Genomic DNA, 20,881 nt, shown 5'->3' with positions numbered 1-20,881 from the left:
TTGTGTGCTCAGTATCCCACCTCCCTCTAGTGAAGCACTCCAAGAAAGGACACTGCAGAGGCACGGTGTGATTTGCACAATTTAATGTCCAGTCAGTTTAATCTCCATGAGGTATCAGTGATTTCCTGAATCCCTTAGTGTTCCATCAGGTCAAAACGTCTCTATTGAGATACAGTCAGATCGTGTGAGGTTCCCCCTCCTCCCCCAGATATTCCTCACATCCTGAAGTGCTTTTCCAGCATTAGAAAGCTGAAGCAGACTGTATTTCACATACTTGGTGGTGTGTGTCTGCACACACACTGGTGATTACATAATGATTTGCAATAGGAGCTCCCAGAGCAGTTCAGATTTGCCCCAGCTTAGGCAGAGAAGTTGTTTTGTGAGCGTTTGACACATTCATTAAGCAGAATTAATGAGAGCAGATTTAGGAGCATGGCTGGGGAGGACTGAGCAGTACCTGTTAAAGCTGTTCTGCATTGCAGGATGCATAGAGCAGAGATGAATGGGCAGGGGAAGCTACAGGGAAGGAAGATCCTTCTTAGTGGCTCCATGCACCAAGGAGGAACCGTCTCTCACAGCACCGACACACAGGACCCTTCCCTCCTTCAGTTCAGGGGACACAGGATGAGCAGCAGTAAGCAAATGAGCCTCTGACCACATGGAAAAGCGCTTCCTTTCAGCCACACATCACTCAGGGCTCGATTTCCAAGGCTAAATCAAAAGAGGGGTCAACTCCCCCGATGTGTTAAGGAACAGCTTGTAAACAAGGTGAGCTCAGGGGGAGCAGATGTGCTCAGACATGGCTCCTGGAGCCTTGCTGCCACACAAGGGCCCAGCTATTGGCATCAATGCACAGAAGCTGCTGCAGTTGCAGAGTCTGGCTTAAAGAAGAATCAAACCCAGTCCTGCTGGAGAGCTGGACCCAGAGCATCCTGAAGGTCTGTTCCACCCCGGACTGTTCTGTCCCATCAGCACACTGCGTTTCTCTTCCTGCAGAGCCGCCCCAGCCACACACACACAATCACACCTAAGCCCAGCAGGTGCCTGTTCTCTTACAAAGTGAGGCATCCTGAATAGCTTCACCAGCGAAAGGAAAGGGAATGTGATCCGGCCCAGCGACCCCGACCCCGCTCAAGCACCGCTTCCCCCCTGCTCCCGTCGCTCCCCAGCACCCTTAGGGCAGGTCGAGCAGGCGGTGCTGCGCGAACAGCTCCTGGGTGATGCTGTAGACATCACTGATGTGGGGCAAGGCCTCCCCCAGCACGGCCACGGCGTCCTCGGCCGAGCCCACGTTCATGGTCCGCAGGAAGGCATCGCGGGACGGCAGCGCACAGAAGGCCATGGTGGCTGCCTTGCGGATGACCCAGGGGTGGAAGGCGGCTAAGGAGGCGTTATAGGAGTCCGTGCAGATCGCGGACGTCCGTGAGTGCTCCCCGCCTGTCCGCAGCCCCTCCAGGAAGAGCTGCAGCCAGCGCAGGGCTCGGTGCAGCCGCAGCACCGTGCGGCACCCGGAGTCGGGCCGGCCCGAGCGCCGGTGCAGCTCCACCAGCCCGCTGTCCAGCTCGTACCGCACCATGGACTGCAGCGACACGTACCGCTCCCGGTGCTCGCCGCAGCACAGCCCCTCCATCAGCTGCACTTTGGCCTCCGCATCCTTGGAGATGAAGGAGAAGACGGCGCCCAGGCTGTGCAGGAACCTGCAGCGGACACAGCGCACCCGGTTACGGCAGCGGCGGCACTGGGGCCGTGGCAGCCGCCGCACCGGCACTCACCGGATGAGCCCCCGCCAGCCGCACAGGTAGGGCCCGAGCAGCACCTCCCTCTGCTCCGTCACGCAGGCCTCGAAGGCGCTCAGCACCTCCCGCAGGCTGAATGCGGCCGGCGCCGCCATGGCCCCATCACCGCCGGGAGGGGCGGGGAGGGGGGGGCGGAGCCTGCGCTGCGCCTGCGCGGAGGAGCCGGGGAGCGGGCCCGGAGCAGCCGGGAGGGGTGAGGGGAGGACCGGACCGGACCGGGCCGGGCCGGTGGCGGAGCCGGAGCCGAGCGGGCTGGGAGCAGAGGGACCCGTGCTGGGGCTCAGTTGTTCCTGCCCTGCTCCCTCCAGGAAGCAGCCGGGAGCCTGCGGGCTGGGGCCGAGGAGCGGCTGAGACGGCGGCGGAGGCGCCTTTTGGCGGCCCGCACTGAGGTGATCCTGAGGTGATCCTGAGGTGATTGTCCCACGCAGGCCGGAATGCGAAGCATCTGAAAATGCCTGAGATAAAAGTGACTCCTTTGGGTAAGTCCTGGAGCAGGAGCGCTGAAAACCTTGGGATGCAGCACCCACAGGAAGGTGGATCCGGCCGTAGACCCCCCTGTGCCGCTGAGGGTGGGTGCACAGCACCTGGTGTAATGTACGCCCATGCAGGGGTGCAGTGTGCTCGCTTCACCCCTGTCAGTGCTTCACTGGTCCCCCTTCTGCCTTCCAAGCAAGTAAGAGTCAGATAGCAGTGACTGTTTTAGTTACAGGGTTCAATGAGACCCACTAGGAAAGGAGTTAGTGTCTCGTAACAGGTAATTCATTCACTGAACAGTGCTAAAGATCCACAGGAAGCACATTGCTCTCTTCCCCCCCTTTTTTTTCTTCTATGGGTTGTATGGAATCCGTTGGGATGCATTATGGACTGAGGGTCGAGGATGTGCTGCTGTATCCTCACAGGCAGCTCTCCAGCTTGCTATGGGCATAACTGGAGCTTAATGAAGGTCTCCGATGCTTGCAGTGGGAGGCAGAGTCACTCGGGGGTGCAGAGCCCTGGGAGCCTTGAGTTCCATCCTAAACCCTGCTCATGGTGCGGTACAGCTGTGAGCAGAGAGCAGCCACGTCCTGCACTGAACTGCTCCAGCTTGGATCCGTGTCTGCATTTACTGCAGGTGTGGAACTGGATGGTCTCTTGTAAGCCCAGGGAATGGGATAAACCAGTTCACGTTTGCTGCCCTGTGGCAGATCTGCTGCTTGGAAGAAGGGATGGAGCCGCTTCCTGCGCTGGGGAAGGGCTACGAGGGTTTCATGGACCTTTAGAGCTGCTTTCCTTAAGTGACTGCAGATACAGCAGAGGTTTCTTCCTTGTGTCTGGTCCAGGAGCCGGGCAGGATGTGGGCCGCAGCTGTATCCTCGTGTCTATTGCCGGGAAGAACGTAATGCTGGACTGCGGGATGCACATGGGCTACAACGATGATGTGAGTACGGAGAAGCCTGGATGAGGTGCAGAGATGCTCTCCAGGTGCATGTGCCTGCCTGTTCCCAACTCCCATTGTTCCCTTTTGCTTGAACACTGCCTGGCTCATCTGATGTGACACAGGGGTGACAGGAGCAGGGTGGGTGTCACTGGGTTGTTACCAGACACTGCTGGAACTGAGTTATAGCAGAGAATGAACTGCTGCCCCTTCTGAACCTTGCCTTCTGTGCAAGAGGTGCATCCCCATATGTATTCCTGGGCTGGGAAGAGCCACCATCCAGCCACCCTTTCCCTGGGCTGTGGAAGTACCTGCAGCAAGCTGGGAATGCTGCGTTCCAGGTGGCTTGGGTTGTTCTGTATTTCACATGGGCAGGCACCTTCTATGCTTGAAAGCATTACTGCTGTCAGGAGTTAGACTGCTGCTAACATGATGCTTGGTTATGGGCAGTGAATTACTTGTGGCATCCACACCACCATCTCTAATGCTTTAGAGAAAGATAGAAATAACTCCTGATGTTCGGTCACCTGCTATTGCCTGGAATAATAGCAAAAATATTGTGTAAGATAAAGCAGTTGTGCCACTATAGGAAAGGTTTGGAGGCCCCTGGGTGAGCTAAAGCATTGGTGACCTCTGTTAGCCTGAACATAAACCTGGCTGTAATTTGGTTGTTTGCAAGGTCTCTCCTCTGGTTGCCCCCTTCCTGTTCTTTGACTTTTTCTGCACATAAATGCTCCATGGAGCACGTTCCCAGTGTTTCAGGTCATTCACATGGTTGTTGTGTTGGGTTACACACAGACATTGGGTTATACAAAGTCGTTGTGTTGGGGTACACACAGTCTGTGTTGGGTTACACAGTTGTTGTGTTGGGTTACACACAGACATTGGGTTATACAAAGTTGTGTTGGGGTACACACAGTCATTGTGTTGGGGTACACAGTTGTTGTGTTCAGTTACAAGCGATTGTTGTGTTGGGTTAGTAACGTGGTAGTACCTGGGTTTGTATTATAATGGGTAACCTGGTTTTTCATGTCTCTGCAGAGGCGCTTTCCTGACTTCTCCTACATCACCCAGAATGGGAGGCTGACGGACTTCCTGGACTGTGTGATCATCAGGTGAGACAGCTCCCTTCCTTCCCTGTCAGAGCTCAGATGGGAAAGCTTTGTGCACTGTCCTAGCAAGCCAAGTCTGTTGTGAGTTGATCACTGACATTTGGCCATTTAAAAACCTGAAGATCCAAGAACCAGGCAGCCTGGATTCCTGTGCATCTCCCTTATCCTTTGTGTCTTTTTGCAGCCACTTCCACCTGGACCATTGTGGAGCTTTACCCTATTTCAGTGAGATGGTGGGTTATGATGGGCCCATTTACATGACACATCCTACCAAGGCCATCTGCCCCATCCTGCTGGAGGACTACAGGAAAATTACTGTAGACAAGAAAGGGGAAACCAACTTCTTCACTTCCCAAATGATTAAAGACTGCATGAAAAAAGTGGTTGCTGTGCATCTGCACCAGACAGTGCAGGTGAGTGATGGCTTCTGCACCCTCATGGGTTGTAGCAGTGGGGTGGCTGGTGAAGGCAGAGCAGGCTTGGGTTTCTGCGGGGTGTTTGCACTAACACAGTGTTTGCCTCTTGGTGCAGGTGGATGAGGAGCTGGAGATCAAGGCCTACTATGCAGGCCACGTGCTGGGAGCAGCCATGTTCCAGATCAAGGTTGGGTGCGAGTCAGTCGTGTACACTGTGAGTATGTACAGTTAAATACAGACCCCTTCTAATACCCTGTGTCATGACTCAGAGCATATTAATGGATTTCTCCTCTTCCATTAGGGTGATTATAACATGACACCAGACAGACATTTAGGGTAAGTAGGAAGCTGAGTTGCTGAATTGTGGGTATTTCTGTATTCTGTTAATACCAGCGGCTTTCAGCACTGATTCTTTGTCAGGAGACTGGAACATTTAGGAATTACCTTTGGGAAGGGAAATGCAACTTTGAATTGTGAGAGTGAACAGATTACATTGAGTCTTCCACAAAGACCTTAATGTAAACTTCTGTATGATCATAGAAATACATTTTTAAGGCTGCATAATAATTGGACTTCTGTGTTTAAAACATTTTCTGGTCGTGATATCTTCTAAATGTGTTTTTAGAGTGCCAGGCACGAACTTTAATGTTGATTTGAATTTACTGCTATATATGAGAAATTTATATTAGTAGGGATATTTAGAGTATTATTTCAATGCATTTAAAGCAAGTAATAGCCTGGAGAAGATGGGCTTTTCAAGTCTGTTCTGTGACTTTGGGCAGGCTGATGCACATCTGTGTACCTGTTCTCTTGTCTGCAGACGAGCCTGTGCCATTCTCCGTGGCTCAGAAATGCCAGACACCAGCTCTTCATTTGACTGAATCCCTCTTGTTCTAGTGCTGCCTGGATCGATAAGTGTCGCCCGGATTTACTCATCACTGAATCCACCTATGCCACAACCATCCGAGACTCCAAACGCTGCAGGGAAAGAGACTTCCTGAAGAAAGTTCATGAGACTGTGGAAAGAGGAGGAAAGGTACTGAGGTTTGCTACCCTAAGTGGTGTGGGTTTCCCTTTGTGAAGCTCTTGGTGGCTACTGATTAACTTGGGCCCCTACATGAGACCACTGCCTGACACTGAAGGCACTTCTGTATTCCTCCATCTGTATTTTAAAATGGAGACTATTGGACACTAAACTACACCAGGAAGAAACCAGGCTGGGAGTTCATGAGGCAGGAGGGAATTGCTGTCCTTACAGGCAAAACTGATCTGCATCTGAACACTGAAACATCCTCTTGGTCCTGTCAATTAAGGAACTAAGACTGATTGTTTTATTACTGCTTTTAAACTTGATCAGGAATGCTCTCCAGTGTAGTGAGGTCAGTTCACTATCCTGCTGCATGGGGTTCAGCACTGTCTTGTTACCATAAACCCCTCCAAGTGCAGGGAAAACACACTTCTCACCCAGTAAAGGATGCTTCAGTACCTCAGTTGTGGAAAGGAAAGAGAGGCTCAGAAAGTGAGAGGGACTTGCTCAGAGCTGATAACCATTTCCACATGGTCGAGACTGTAAATCATCCCTCAATTGCAGGTTCTCATCCCTGTTTTTGCCCTTGGACGTGCTCAGGAACTCTGCATTTTGTTGGAAACCTTCTGGTGAGTGCAGGCTCTTTGCATGTCCCACCTCCGTTTTGTCCTCCTTTCATGTCTCCTTAGGACATAAGATTGCTCTGCAGGTCAGCCCATGCTGGTGACTGAGTATGGAATTACCTCTTTCCATTTACTTCCCAGCATTGCTGACTCTAAGCAGCAAGTTAACCATTTCCTTCTCCCCAGTCATTCTCCACTACTCCCCAAACACTCTGGCTCAATTTACTGTCCTTTAAAACATAGATTGTAACTTTGCTGCCCTGTGAAACTGTTTTCACGGGAGCAGGAGGAAGGATGAATACGAAACTTGTATATAATGTGTAATTATAAGCATTAGCATTTGGTATTAAAGTCCTAGCAGAATGATTAATATTTGTAATGGAGAGAAGGTGGCTGTAGGGGGTGGAAGGAAAATTAGACTAAAGCTACGTTGTAGTAAGTTAATGCACAGTGATGTGGCAGTGTTTTAATGTGTATACAGTTGTTTTATCATGTAGCTTATTGAGAGCAGGGTATCTGCAGAAAGTCTATGGAGACCTTGTGTGTTTATGGACTTCCAGCATTGGATAGTTGGGATGCTAATTAGTCCCTCACTGGTATCTGGAACTCTTCTTCCTACAGGGAAAGAATGAACTTGAAGGCTCCAATTTACTTCTCCACAGGCCTGACGGAGAAGGCCAATCACTACTACAAGCTCTTCATCACCTGGACCAACCAGAAGATTCGGAAAACCTTTGTGCAGAGAAACATGTTTGAATTCAAACACATCAAAGCCTTTGATCGGGCCTTTGCAGACAACCCAGGGCCCATGGTAGGTGGGCATGACCCTTTACAACACAGAATCTCTTATTACTGGCTTTATTTCTGACAGGTGTCTTAGGCAGCAGCTGAAAAAGGAACCTGTTCAGCATGAACAGTACCATGATAAAACCATCTGAAGCTGTTAGCACACTGTGGATGCTCACAGAATCTCCTTAAAAGCAGTTGAACTGATGTGACAATTGGACAAAGTGGGAGATGTGGTTAATGTGCTGCAATGGGTAGCACTGGATATTCTCCACAGTTTCAGGATATTCATATATTATAAATAATGGGTGAAGCCCCTGTTTCCTGTGGTGATTCTTGATGTATCTTTGAATTGCAGGTGGTGTTTGCAACCCCTGGCATGCTTCATGCAGGACAGTCCCTTCAGATCTTCAGGAAGTGGGCTGGGAATGAAAAGAATATGGTGAGAAATCCTGTTTACTTCAGGGATGTTTTATATTAATGTGATAACATCATAGAATCATAGAATCACAGAATAGTTAGGGCTGGAAAGGACTTTAAGATCATCTAGTTCCAGCCCACCTGCCATGGTATATCAAGATATCTAGATCATATGATACAATATAACACAACTTATATATATAATATTAGATACTATCAGAATATAATAGAATGCAATAGAATATAACAGAAGATAATAGAATATATCAGAATATGATAGAATGTAATAGAATGTAATGTAATGAACTGTAACAGACTAGATGATAGACTATGACAGAATGTAACAGAATATGATAGAATATAATAGAATGTAACAGAATATCACAGAGTATGGTAGAATGTAACAGAATCTGACAAAATGTAACAATATAATGATAGCTTTTCAGAATGCAACAATATTATAGAATCTGACAGAATATAATAGAATGTAACAGGATACAATAGATGATAGAATCTAACAGAATCTTACAGAATCTGACAGAATCTAACAATATAATTGAATGTTACAGAATCTGGTAGAATCTGATAGAATATAATACATTGTAACAGAATATAAGGGAATGTTACAGAATCTGACATAATCTAAGTGAATATGATAAAATCTAACAGAATGTGATGGAAGCTGACAGAATCTAACAGACTATGATTGAATTTGAGAGAATATATTGGAATATGATAGAATATAACAGTGTAACCGAATGTGCTAGAATGTTACAGGATATAACAGAATATTATAGACTCGAATAGAATAGAATAGAATATAACAGACTATAATAATTATGATAGAGTGTAACAATGTAATAGAATATAATAGCATGTAACAGAATATGTGTTTAAGAGTATAACAGAACCTGCTAGAATCTGCTAGAATCTAACAATTATATATAATGTATAGTAATAAATATATGATGATTTAATATGAAATGATTTCTAGAATATGATATAATACACTAGAATATTATATAATGAGATGATAGAATGTAATGGAATGTAACAGAATCTAACAGAATATAATGTGACATGATATTATACTACATCATATCATTCTATTACATCCTATCATGTATTATATTTTGTTATATTCTATTCTAAGTATATATCATATGCTATTGTATTCTGTTACATTTTATTGTATTATCATACAATCCCATTATAACCTATTGTAGATAATATAAAATATATAAAAATTATTAAAAATATACTTATAAAAATATAAAATGGTATATTATAACCTATCATACATCATAATATACTGTTAGAATAGGATATGATGGGTATATATAATGATATATATCATATTTTATATTTTATCACACTATATATATTATCATATGAGTGGTTGTGTTAAGAACAAATGTTGCAGGAAAGCTTTTCCTCTTTACATGAGTCCTGTAGAGCACCAGCTGGGGGCAGAGGATGGTTCCATCTAAGATGGGAAGAACACAAACTTGCATCCACTAATGCTTAATGCTGATGTAGTTATGACAACACCACAGTCCATGTGTAGAGTCTGGAGTACTTCTGCTCTCCTCCTCAGGTGATCATGCCTGGCTACTGCGTGCAGGGAACTGTAGGCCACAAGATCCTGAGTGGGCAGCGCAAGCTGGAGATGGAAGGAAGACAAATAGTAGGTTTGATTTTCAAGGAGGATCATTTGGGGGAAGTTCTTCAGAACTGGAGGTGCAAATAAACACCACATACACGTAATGGGAATATGCCACATATACAGCATTGACAACACCCAAGGGACATTCTCTTTGGTATTGGACTAGGGGGGGTTTCCCCTTTGCATTGCCAACAGCTTCTCTTTTTGTGCTGTAAGTTTTTGTCAGGGCATAGTTATACTGATTAATAATTAGGCCCCATTAAGTCAGGTAAAAAGTACACATTCTTAGGCAGGTGCTGGTATTAAACTGATACCAACTGTCCTTTAGTATTGATTTGTTTTGGCAAATGTGCCCTGAAACTGGGTACTTTGAGCCTTTAAGTTATTAAAAGCTTTTCTGTGCAGCATCACATTCAGTGTGTGCTGCCAAGCAGCTCTGACTCCAACCTCACTTCATTGGGAAATGAGGTTCATTCCCAAATCATTGGGAAATTCAGTTCTGTTTCCTTCTTTAAATTCAGTAGGAGCTGGGGTCTGTGTGTGTTACACGCACTGTTCCAGATGCACAAAGTCTGTACTTTCTGCTCCTCCACAGCTGGAAGTGAAGATGCAGGTGGAATACATGTCCTTCAGTGCACATGCAGATGCCAAGGGGATCATGCAGCTGATTCGCCAGGCTGAGCCTCGGAATGTTCTCCTGGTCCACGGGGAAGCAAAGAAAATGGAGTTCCTGAAGCAGAAAATAGAACAGGAATTTCGTACGTATGCTGTTGGTACTGAAGAGGAAGTGGTGGCAGTAAAATTCCCGTGTTTTATAGAATCCCAGACTGGTTTGTGTTGGAAGTGCCCTCAAAGCTCATCCAGTTCCAACCCCTGCCACGGGCAGGGACACCTTCCACTAGAGCAGGGTGCTCCAAGCCCCTGTGTCCAACCTGGCCTTAAATTTAATCCACTGGACCTCAGCCCAGAGTTAGGCATAATGTAATCTACAGGACCAGTCACCCTCAGGAAACTAGTATCCATAACATATCTTATTTAACAGGTTAAGCCCCTTTAATTCTAATGCCTATTTGGACTTGAAGTGTAAGTTGTTCTGTGATGTTTATATCATTATAGCTCAGCACTGACTGAATTTGTATTAGAATCATAAAGGTCATAATCACATTACAAGCCAAGGCAGGCAGGGTACATCTGAAACTGTCAGTTAAGGGGAATGAGCTCCAGGTAAAGAAATAATTCCTTGGGAACAGCTGAGTTGGAAGGAATGAGGAGAGAAAGCCTGGAATTCACCCTGGATGATTACTTACTGGCTGCAGGTTCCTTTGCAGTATTGTATCAGCATCAGAGGGCAGGCAGTTCTGTTGCAGTCCGTTCTGTTCAGGCCAGCCGGGCTCACAGGGGTTTGGTGTCTCTGGTAAAGGTGCCTGAGCAGCATTTGTGCTCTTCAGCCTCTGTCACACAGCTGCAATACTCTTCTGCCAAAAATGTGAGCTCCATCTGCTCTGGGATCCCTGTTCATGGCTGAAGCCCTGGTCTGGTTTTGGAAACGCTGCAGCAGCCGCTGGCTTTGTGACACTGGTTCTTTACATTGCAGATGTCAGCTGCTACATGCCTGCCAATGGAGAGACCACAACAATATTCACCAATCCCAGCATTCCCGTGGACATATCCCTGGGACTCCTGAAGAGAGAAACAGCCATAGGTGACACACTTTCAACCAAGAACTTCATCTGTTGGGCCCTGCCACCATGTTATACTTGTATTAGATGGAAATAGGAATATATTGGGAACAGCTGTGAGGACTTACAACAGAGCTTCCTGTACAAGAATAGGGTTTATCAGCATTTAGAGGTTGGGAGGGCTTCCTGTGACATGCAGCAGCTACTGTGCTGTGAATGGGTAATCAGTGATGTTTAGTAACAAACACAGTGCCTTGTTTGCTGCTCATTGCCCATTGCTATGAAACAAAATCCATGCAAGTTTTTACTGGCTAGGTCTGAACTGCTTTGATAAACCTTTTTATAAGGTTGATAAAATCAGATACATTTTATAAATTTAATATATTAAAGAAAATTCTGAAAAATAAGAAAAAATCTGAAACCTCTCAAATCAGGAGGTGATGTGGGAAGAGGGAGCTGGTCTGTATCACTGAGCACGGCTTCTTCTGCACCTAAAGTCCTGATGATGGTTTAAGCACCATGCACTTTAACAGGAGAACAGAGATGTAAAATATGAGTCTCTGAAGCTCAGTAAGACTCAGAAATCCAAACTAGTAAGTCCCATAGCAGGTGTTTGTCTGAAAAGTAAGTCCTTTATCATTAACTGTGGTCTCTTTCTGGCCTTGGTTTAGGTCTCTTACCAGATGTCAAGAAGCCAAAGCTCATGCATGGCACGTTAATGATGAAGGATAACGTAAGTAAAAAGATTCTTACATTAATTTTGGGACCTTAAGAATTGATATGGTATTTTAGGTGGACATCTTGCCACCACCTTACCTTTACCTTCACTGCCTGTCATAGACTCATGCCTCGCAGTTACTGCTTGCCTGAGACATTTCAGAGGTGGAAAGGGTGACGTTACCTGCTGGGGCTCAGGGATGAACACACACCAGTGATCCACACAGGAGGATCAGAGCTTCCCAAACACCTTGTAATGGTTTGTGCTTTCCCTCTGCAGAGCTTCCGCCTGGTTTCCCCCGAGCAGGCTCTGAAGGAGCTGGGCCTGGCGGAACATCAGCTGCGCTTCACCTGCCGCGTCCACATCCAGGACCCGCGGAAGGAGCACGAGACTGTGCTGCGTGTGTACAACCACCTCAAAGGGTGAGTGAGGCCAGCCTGACCTCCGTGCCGTTCTCCCCCCAGGCATGGACTTGTACCACCTATATTATAAGAGTGATAAGCTCAAATGCTCCCTCCAGAGCAGCCCCTGAATTACAAGGGGAAAAGTCTCTGTAGCCCAGAAGACTCAACTGCTTTAGATTTGAGTCTGTGTAGATCCCATAACCAGAGCTGCAGTGGCAGAGGTTGGTCATCACTTCCAGCTCCTGGGCTTCACCAGGCTATAGACAGAACACCCCAAATCTTTGTTCCTGTTGGTTTGCTGCTCTCACTGCTGCTTCTACCTGAAGTTAGTACAGTTGTTTAGAGAGAGAGTATCAAGTGTAAGGGCAAGACACCTCTTCAAGCTATTCAGTAGCTGCAGCACATGAACCTTAAACACTTCCTATAGGCAGCTGGTCAGTTTTGAGTAGTCCTTTGCTTGGAGGAACAGGGTTTAGCCTGGAGCCATACACATCATGAGAGACAGAAATAAGTCCTGTAGGAAATGCTACATGATTAATGTAAGCACCAAAATAAGCAAGTTACAGATCAGCCCCATTCTCCACTGTGAACACATTGGTGTTAGGGATTCAGAGGTAGAGGGGACACCACCCTTCATCCTGCACACATCCCATCCAAACTAAACCCTCTATCTTCTCTCTTACCAGGGTCCTGAAAGATTACTCAGTGCAGCATCTCCCTGATGGGTCTATAACAGTGGAGTCCATTCTTATCCAAGCCACAGCACACTCAGAGGATCAAGGAACCAAAGTTCTGCTCGTGTCCTGGACCTACCAGGTTGGAGTTCTTCAAGATGTACTTACCAATTTAACTACAAGTTAATTACAGTTATATCTGTGTTTTGAGGCCATTACAGTACCCAGCTTCTAATCTGAGCTACACCACTACTGCCATAAGGAATTTGGAGGTATTTGACATTGTATTTGTTGGGTGTGAAACTCCAAACAAGCAGCAGAAAGCAGGATAACACAAACTAGTGGTAACATCAGACATAGTTTGATCTTCCCTCCTTTCAAAAGTGTACTTCTCAGGCTACATTTTTAGATGCTTTTACAGCAAAGAGGGCAAAAAAGGAAAAATGAATGGTTCTATATTCTTTTTCAAGACAAAAGGCCATTTTCCTCAAAAGAGGTACCTCAAGTCCAGACACCTGCTTTGCCAAATGGAGTTTTGCATTGATATTATGACAGAACACCCAGAACTACATCTGGACTGCTTCCATTTTTGAACACTGCTAACATTAAAATTACTTCAGTCTCTTTCTAGGCACCAGAGTTGAATTTATTGCCCACTCGGCCAAGTCAAGCAGATGATTGCTTTCATCCTGTCCCTCTCTGTTCTGCTCTCTCTAGGATGAAGAGCTGGGCAGTTACCTCACCTCCCTTCTGAAGAAAGGACTCCCCCAGAGCACAGCGTGAGCTCCCCCGAGGACACCACTCTCAGAGGTGCTTCAGAGACAGTCAGGTTTATTTTGGTTACACTGTCAATGCTTTTTAATGGCTTTGTTTTAGTAAAAGAATTACAAGTGTTGGTGCAGTGACTGCAGTGCCTGCCTGCACCCTTCAGCAGCACCATGCTGGAGACCTGGCCAGGGGTCACTGCAGCTTTAGAGTCATGAGGACACCTCTTGCTGTAAGGGATGCTCAACATTCTCCCCTCCCACAGCTATTTTCCCTTCAACCCTCAGCAGTGCCCAGTGAAACAAGGAGCTTTCAAAGCATCACAACTAACACGCAGACTATAATGGAGACGAGAATAAACCCCTAGACATGCTCTTTACCCAGCAGTGTAACATTTCCTTACCCATACTTCTCTCCATGGCAGCTGCCAGCCTCCAGGAAAGCTGCACTGCTGGATAGAGGCTCAGAATTAGTTTCTGCCTTTGTGCAGAACATAAAGATTGTGCTTAGCTGGAAGGAACAGTCCCTCCAGTGCTGGGAGGCTTCTCCATAGCCTATAAATGGGACAGAAATAGCAGTCTCTCATGAAAGGTAAAGGATTAGTTTGTTCTAATACTCCCATGGAGGCTTTCTGCAGCTCTGTTTCCAAGTGCCAGGATTTGCACTTGTCTTGCCAACCCCATCAAGCACAGGAACTCAGGAATCCTCATCTTCAGCTTTTTAGAAGAGTTTGAGCAGGTTTTCTACTGATACTTAATAAATCCTTCAAACAAAAAGCAGAAGGCAGGAAGGGGGAGGTCAGACACTGACCCATCATTAAACACAGATCCACTCTATGGGATTCAAAGTGCAGGTAGCAATAACTAATGTTGGTCAGACCCATCCCAACAAATGCATCCACAAAAGCCATTTGTTACAAAGCTTTAGCTCTATTACAGTGATTTCAGATCTGCTCTTGGTTTGCTTGCTGTATCCATCTTCTGTTGCTGAAGTGGTTCAGTGATCAGCTTCAGCAAGACCTTTGGCTTACTACATCATGCATGGGTGGTTTTCCATCAGCCAAGACCACAACATATACACCAATGCTACTTATTTTCCACCCCTCTTTACCTCTGTCCTTAAGCAGAGTAGCAGCTGCCATCAGAGAATGGGCTGAACATCTATTGTGGAAAGAGAAGTTACAACATCATATAGACATATACAATCACTGGTCTCCCCACACCATTCTGCCCCATGAGGCTACTCTCTCCCTTCTTTAAGGTCCACAGCAGTTCCTATTCCAGTAACACAGCATAACCCACAAACCCCAGTGTCTGTTGTGGCATTGACAGGTCCAAGTGTCACCTTCAACCTGCAATTTGCCCATTTAGAAATGGAAACATGGATTCAGCCCATTGCCAGAGCCAGGCCCTCCTCCTGCCCTGGTCAACAAGCCCCAGGGCACCTTCCCTTTGCCCTCCTCTGCTCAGCAGTCAGCACATACACACACTTCATCGAGTCTGGGAGCAGCGTGGGAAGGAACAGAACACACAGTCTATATCTGTTACCAAATCACATCATCTTCAGTATCTTGTTGGCTTTTAAGCAGTTTATCAGCCTGGCCACTGTGTTCCTGGTGCCTCTGAAACCCCCAGATGATAAATTCTCAGTCTCACAGGGTGGGAAAGACGCAGCAGTTCCCAGAAACTGTGTGTTGCTGTGACTAGAAGGGGTGAGAGAGATAGGTTAGGTACTGTGTTTATAATCACAAACTGTGATGGTTGCACTGTGGAGGAGCTGTGCTGGTATCAAGGCCTTCCTCTGATGACCATGTGGCCAGAGCACCCTGTTCACTGCTGGTCCTGCACAGGGTTAACTGACTGGAAACTACTTGGGATCTGCCATCACCTAAACCTGTATTAACAGATGCCCAGCTTGGACCCACGGGTGCACAACCCTGGAAACCCTGTACTCCTTGGGAAGGAGGGATGAGAAGCCCTTATTTGGCTGTGGAATGTAGGCAGAAAGCAGTTTGTGAACCCAGCTGGCTCTGGTGTGCCCCCCTGGGAGGGAAGATCCCTCCAAAATGGGAAAAGCCAAGCAGGATAGCCCTGATCCATTCCAGCAGCAGGCTGGGTTCTTTCACATAACCCTTTCCTGGGCTCCATGGTATTCCAGAAGAGCCTTGTGTTCTACTGACCCAATGTTAAAAAGCAGAGCAAAACATCAGTGTACATAAACACAGTGTGTGCTAGGCAGGACTGCAGAGAACACAGCTCCCAGGCACCTCCCTCCAGTGTGGCCTTGCTGTAACAGTCCTGTAGGATTACAGGTTTGGTTTTGAAGGAACAGTTCAAAACATAAACACTGTACTTACTTTGAGTAGCTCAGTTGATTCCCTCTCTATTGTCCATCTCCGTGTCTCTGATGCAGTTTATAAACATAGGAGGACTCCCCAAGTTTCTGGTCACAGATGGTGAACACCACTTGAGACCTGGATCTGAGCTTGAAGCTGAAGTGCCACTGCTTGCTGGAGGAGCTGAAGTAGTACAGGAGTGGGTTAAGGCAGCAGTTGAAGCTCACCAGGGCCAGGGTGACCTTCCGCATCTTGTAGATCAAGCTGGCAAATGCCTTGTTCTGGATGACCTGGATTCTCATCAGGAAGTGGAGCAAGTGAGTGAGGTGATAGGGGAGAAAGCACAAAGTACAAATGACCAGGATGATGTAGATGGTGCTCAGGGCATTCCTCTTGTGAATGCTGCTTTTGATGCGGGAGATCCTCTTGGCAATGAGAGGGTAGCTGATCAGAATGATGGCAAATGGGATCACAAACCCAAACACCAAGGCCAGGATGTTGTAAGCTGTCATGCGGGAAGTCCAGCTACTGGTGGCAAAGTTCTCAAAACATGCTACTGTGTTCCCCACACCCCTGTTGTGGAGGGGACCTCCAAGGATGAGGGGGACCATGATGCTCAGAGCAACCACCCAAAGCACTGTGACCACCACAACATAATGGATGACCTTGATCTGGATGTAGGTGAAGGGATGCAACACTGCGACATAGCGGTCCACACAGATGCAGGTGAAAAAGGCGATGCTGAGGCAGATGTTGATGTAGTACAGAGTCCCAGTTATCCTACAGGCTATGTCCCCAAAGATCCAGTTGTTCCCATTCAGGTGGTAATGAATTTTGAAAGGCAACATACACACAAACAAGGTGTCCACCAGAACTAGATTAATCATGTACACATAGGAATGAGAAGTGTGCTTTACCCTGCAGGACAGCAGGTACAGAGCCAGCATGTTCTCTATCAGTCCCAGCACGAATACAACGCTGTAGATTACAGTAAACAAGGAATACTGGAAGTCTGCTTCCAAATGGAATTCTGCACTGGAATTGGCATCTGTCTCATTGGAGACTCCTTCAGTCCAGGAAATGCCTGCCATGATTTCTGCTGGGGGGACATCCAATGTGGGATATGAGTCTTAAATCACCCCTTACCTCAGGAGGTTCTTGTGTCCAGTTTCATCTTGAGTGGGTAAGAACTGAAGCCCTCAACAGCGATGTGAAGCCTTGGTGATGTCTGTGCTCAGTGTGTTCAGGTGGGAGGTGGTGTTGCTGGAAGAGAGAATACATCATTTAAACCACAAGCATCTGAAGTTTGCACAGCAGCAGCTCTGCTTTAACACTGGCATTGAAGTCATCACAAGGTGGCAACACTGAAACGCCAGAAGCAGCAATGCTGAACTGCTTTACCCTGTGCTGCAGTTTTAGAAGCAGCATGTGTGGAACCTTCCTGCTAGGAATCAGTATTTAAAGCACAGAACGGAAACAGGTACTTGGTGTAGGGTAAAGGACTAGTTTATGTCTCTGACATAGAGTAAAGAGGCACTGTATGAGCAGACTCCTCATCCAAGTCACTCTCATCATGCAAGCAATGCTGCTCCAGCAGAGCAGTTTCTCTCCATCAAATATAAAAGACATGTCAGTAACTGAGCCAAACACAGACACCTGAACAGAGGCCACTAAAGGAGAAATTAAACCCAGCTCCAAGACACACAACATTCCTAAACTGAGCCACGGCCAGCACAAACCCACAGAGGTTGCTGGGTGCTTTCCAAAGGAAACTCTGAAATCACACTTCCTCCCAAGAGCTGTTTATCTGGTGAAGTCAAAAGCACCCAAAATATGTGGAAGAGAAAAAGATAAGGTTTCACTTTATGTATGTGTTTACATGGGTCTTGCACCTCATAGCAAAGGGGTTGTACACACAGAGGAAAACTAACACAAAACCAGGCACAGGTCAGCGGTAACTTAAGCAGCACAGGGCTTGAAACAACCTTTATCCCTGGGCTTTGTCAGAGCAAGAGACACTGAACATCCATCTTGTCTAGTGCTAAACTAAAGCCTCACAACTAGGGAAGGAGGTGGTTCTGTGGAGCCATTAATGGGGCAGGACAGGCCCAGGGGATGGGTTGGCTGCTGCTCCCCACAAGTCGAGCACAAGTCATTTACAAGTCACTCTTTGACCAGTCACATACACACTGACCATCCATCTGTTTGAGAACACTTTTGCTCTCTGTAAGAGGCAAGAGAAGTGACAGTGTCTATAATAAGCATGTATTTTCCAAGTGCACAGCCACTTCCACCTCTTACAGTAATGTGCCCTTCACCCACTATGTTAAAAACTACTCTGATCAGTCCCAAATCCAGCTTTGCCTCCCCAGAGCTGTTCTGGTGGGGTTTGTCTGGGTTTTTTGGGGCAGGGGAGGGCTGTTATTTCTTCCAGACAACCCAAAAAGCATCACTGAACTATTTCTGCACAAAGTTATTTGATTTACAAAACCACACAAAAGCCTACATCAAAGTCTCCACTGGATTCTGAGTGCATTACATTATTAGACACGTTTGCACAGAAAACCCAAGCTCGAGTCTTTGAAATCTGTTCAAGTGAGAGGTTTTTCTGGGTTTAATTTTAAAGCATCACTGTCAAACAATCAGACACAGAGATGTGGCCCTGGACTGGATGTCCAGATTGCATCAACTGAATAGAATGAGTAATGCACCAACATAAAAAGGAGAAGAATGCTAAATTCCCCTCAATCACAAGTGTTAATGATGGACACAACAGAAACGACTGTGGGTTTGTACACAAGTTCCCCACTGCTGGTATATTCTGTGATGCTAAAGAGAGCACGTTCTTTAATTAAACATCTTCAGGTTATTTTTAACAGTAGCTCTGGGATTTAAAAAGCAAAGCAAGAGCTGACAACAGCACTGTGCTAACTGCAGAGTCAGCCAGGCTGTGTCTGGGCCACTGCCTCCACAGCTGAGCCTGCTGCTCCCTCACTGGATTTGGTAACAAGCCCAAAGAGTGACAGGTTTTTATTGTAACCAGAAGCTGGGACACGTTTCCAGACACATCTCATAGCAGGGATTTTTGCACCATGACTATCACAAAGCAGCCATACCTGAGCGTGCAGTAGCAGTTGGCTTCATTAACACCCAAACAGCAGGAGGATTTGGTTTGGTTTTCTTTCCTAGAACAGGTTTAGTTAGAAAGTTGACTTACCAGAGCTCAGATCATCTTCTCTCACACCAATGCTGCACATGAGCACACTGGGCTCTCCAAAGATTCCTCACAACTACGAGGTCACTGCTGAGCTCTTCTGTGCTTGCTGCCCTGCGACTGCCACTGCAGAGCTTGCTGCGTTGCTCTAGAGAAAGAAACCACAGGAAGCAAAGATGAAGAGCTGTCACTCAGCTCCCAGGCAGAGCACTTGCCCCACGACCAGGAGAGCACAGCTCATGGGCTTTAGTTCTCTCCACATATCCACGCTCCCACACAAAGCTCCCCCTGACCACCTCCCACCCACCCTGCCCTCCAGCCTCTGTGGAACCAGTGCTTCAGTCCAAGACATCTGAAATGGACCTGGAGCTGTACTCTCATTTCCCTCCAAAGGGAGGAAGAGCAAGACTTTGCTGTCATTGCCTTTCAGGGAAATCACTGTCTACAACCACAAGGACACATTTAAGGTTTGGAGCTGGGCTTATGATGGAAAATCACTGCAGTGTGTTACAGCATCCCCACCTTTGGCTACTTACCCAGCAAGGCTGGCCCAGAAAACCACAAGCAGGCACCACTCCACCAACAGAGCAGCCCCAACCCTCCTTTGCATGGTAGGGCTCCTCCAAGGTTCTGTTTTCTTCTTTGGGAGTTAGTCCCTGAGGGAGTAAAGCAACTACCAGCTGGCATCCTCTGTGGGAAGGGAGGCTAACTGGAGGTATCCTACCTTTCCTCCCCATGCTGTCAAAAGCAGGTCTCTGGCAAAACTGCTACTTGGAACAGAGTGGGAAGAGACGAATCACTTCTCATGAAGAGACACCCAGAAACAGGCAGTCCTCATGCTCTGTGTCAGGGCTATCAACTAATTCAACCCCCATTGCCAAGGAAAGGGTGGCCTTAAGAGGAGCCAGAAAGAACCACTGCCTGTCCCTCTGCCTACCTTGTGCCTTTCCACCGTGCAAAGACTCAGAACTCCACAGTCCTCAACTGTGCTGCCTGCTCTCTAATTCTCCTCCTCTCGTGGACAAAGGGGAGGTCAGTGATGGTGGTACCAGGCACCTCAGCTGCACGGTGCATCCACTGTGGAGTGCTTAAGCCAGGTCTTGTTTCTTCTCTGAGCTTTAGAAGGCAAAATCGTCATCATCTTTCCTGTAACTGGTACTTTAAAAACAGTTATTTTATAACCAAAACAGAGATTCTGGTATCCTTTATGAGAAGAACAACCCACAAGTTACCCAATGTGTGTTCTATTGCTTGAGCCAGCAGGCAAGACCTGAGGTTAGTGTGGTTTGAAAAGAAAAGGGCTCTGCTCCCTGCTCCACACCATGATTCACCCACCCCTTGCTCACTGCTCACCAACTCTGAAAGAGCAGAAAGTAGCAACAAGCAAATTGGAGCCAGCAATGGTAGCAGCCACCTTCTAGGTCCTGGTCCCACACAGGTTTCATTTCATGGTCAGGCTCATAGAGTTGTTCCTGTGCTACTAGTCCAGGCTGTGACCATTAAAACAGGTTTTAAGAGACCTTGAAGGAACTCTGGTCGGTAACACACCACATCCTCACTGTAACAGACATCACTCTGTACCAGGATAACGTAAAAGCCACTACAGTTCATCACAAGAGTGACTGCTGCTGAGGAGAGGGAACAGTGAGGACTTCCAAAGGCTGTTTCTGTAAGTCACTGCATCAAACAGCAGCAGTTATCCCTTGCACTACGCTGTATAAAGACAGGGTCACAGAGGAGAGGGCCCGAGAGGAAATGCTACATTCTCCTCTGTTCTAAGCCTGTATTCCTCTCACACACACCACAGAAGGGATACGAAAAGATAAATCTAC

The 20,881-nt window shown here is 46.9% G+C and overlaps 3 protein-coding genes across 7 annotated transcripts in view; 1 reads left to right on the top strand and 2 right to left on the bottom strand.

Moving 5' to 3' along the window:
• Positions 1-66: 66 nt before the first annotated feature.
• Positions 67-1,910, bottom strand: CPTP (ceramide-1-phosphate transfer protein). The gene is made up of 2 exons (XM_031044332.2): positions 1,773-1,910; positions 67-1,697 (listed from the first exon to the last, which is right to left on the bottom strand). The coding sequence occupies exons 1-2, from the start codon at positions 1,889-1,891 to the stop codon at positions 1,175-1,177; spliced, it is 642 nt and encodes a 213-aa protein (XP_030900192.2). The 5' UTR covers positions 1,892-1,910; the 3' UTR covers positions 67-1,174.
• The window catches only part of INTS11 (integrator complex subunit 11), a 41,437-nt gene continuing 21,238 nt past the window's right edge, over positions 683-20,881 (top strand). For 2 of the 4 annotated variants that reach the window (XM_034068483.1, XM_034068484.1), the window contains exons 1-17: positions 2,248-2,275; positions 3,116-3,213; positions 4,252-4,325; positions 4,507-4,735; positions 4,854-4,952; positions 5,040-5,074; positions 5,636-5,774; positions 6,330-6,394; positions 7,010-7,199; positions 7,533-7,616; positions 9,192-9,281; positions 9,856-10,018; positions 10,855-10,962; positions 11,611-11,672; positions 11,937-12,079; positions 12,748-12,877; positions 13,453-13,545. In XM_034068483.1, the coding sequence (XP_033924374.1) occupies positions 2,248-2,275; positions 3,116-3,213; positions 4,252-4,325; positions 4,507-4,735; positions 4,854-4,952; positions 5,040-5,074; positions 5,636-5,774; positions 6,330-6,394; positions 7,010-7,199; positions 7,533-7,616; positions 9,192-9,281; positions 9,856-10,018; positions 10,855-10,962; positions 11,611-11,672; positions 11,937-12,079; positions 12,748-12,877; positions 13,453-13,518 (1,803 nt within the window). In that variant the 3' untranslated portion in view covers positions 13,519-13,545. Of the gene's footprint in view, positions 1,799-2,104; positions 2,276-3,115; positions 3,214-4,251; positions 4,326-4,506; positions 4,736-4,853; positions 4,953-5,039; positions 5,075-5,635; positions 5,775-6,329; positions 6,395-7,009; positions 7,200-7,532; positions 7,617-9,191; positions 9,282-9,855; positions 10,019-10,854; positions 10,963-11,610; positions 11,673-11,936; positions 12,080-12,747; positions 12,878-13,452; positions 14,452-20,881 lie in introns of those variants that run through there. The other 2 variants (XM_034068481.1, XM_034068482.1) reach the window with 2 other exon arrangements.
• Positions 12,757-20,153, bottom strand: LOC101877489 (lysophosphatidic acid receptor 6-like). 2 transcript variants are annotated; one of them, XM_034068485.1, is made up of 4 exons: positions 19,987-20,153; positions 19,053-19,197; positions 15,857-17,098; positions 12,757-15,202 (listed from the first exon to the last, which is right to left on the bottom strand). In XM_034068485.1, the coding sequence occupies exon 3, from the start codon at positions 16,924-16,926 to the stop codon at positions 15,883-15,885; it is 1,044 nt and encodes a 347-aa protein (XP_033924376.1). In that variant the 5' UTR covers positions 16,927-17,098; positions 19,053-19,197; positions 19,987-20,153; the 3' UTR covers positions 12,757-15,202; positions 15,857-15,882. The 2 variants fall into 2 exon arrangements, with proteins under 2 accessions (XP_033924376.1, XP_033924377.1); XM_034068486.1 differs by lacking the exon at positions 19,987-20,153 and having other exon boundaries at positions 19,053-19,201.

This window comes from Melopsittacus undulatus, chromosome 12 (genome assembly GCF_012275295.1).
Source record: "Melopsittacus undulatus isolate bMelUnd1 chromosome 12, bMelUnd1.mat.Z, whole genome shotgun sequence".
Classification (NCBI taxonomy): Eukaryota; Metazoa; Chordata; class Aves; order Psittaciformes; family Psittaculidae; genus Melopsittacus; species Melopsittacus undulatus.
Note: the sequence above shows the minus strand (reverse complement) of the source record. Positions and strands in the feature narration are given on the sequence as shown.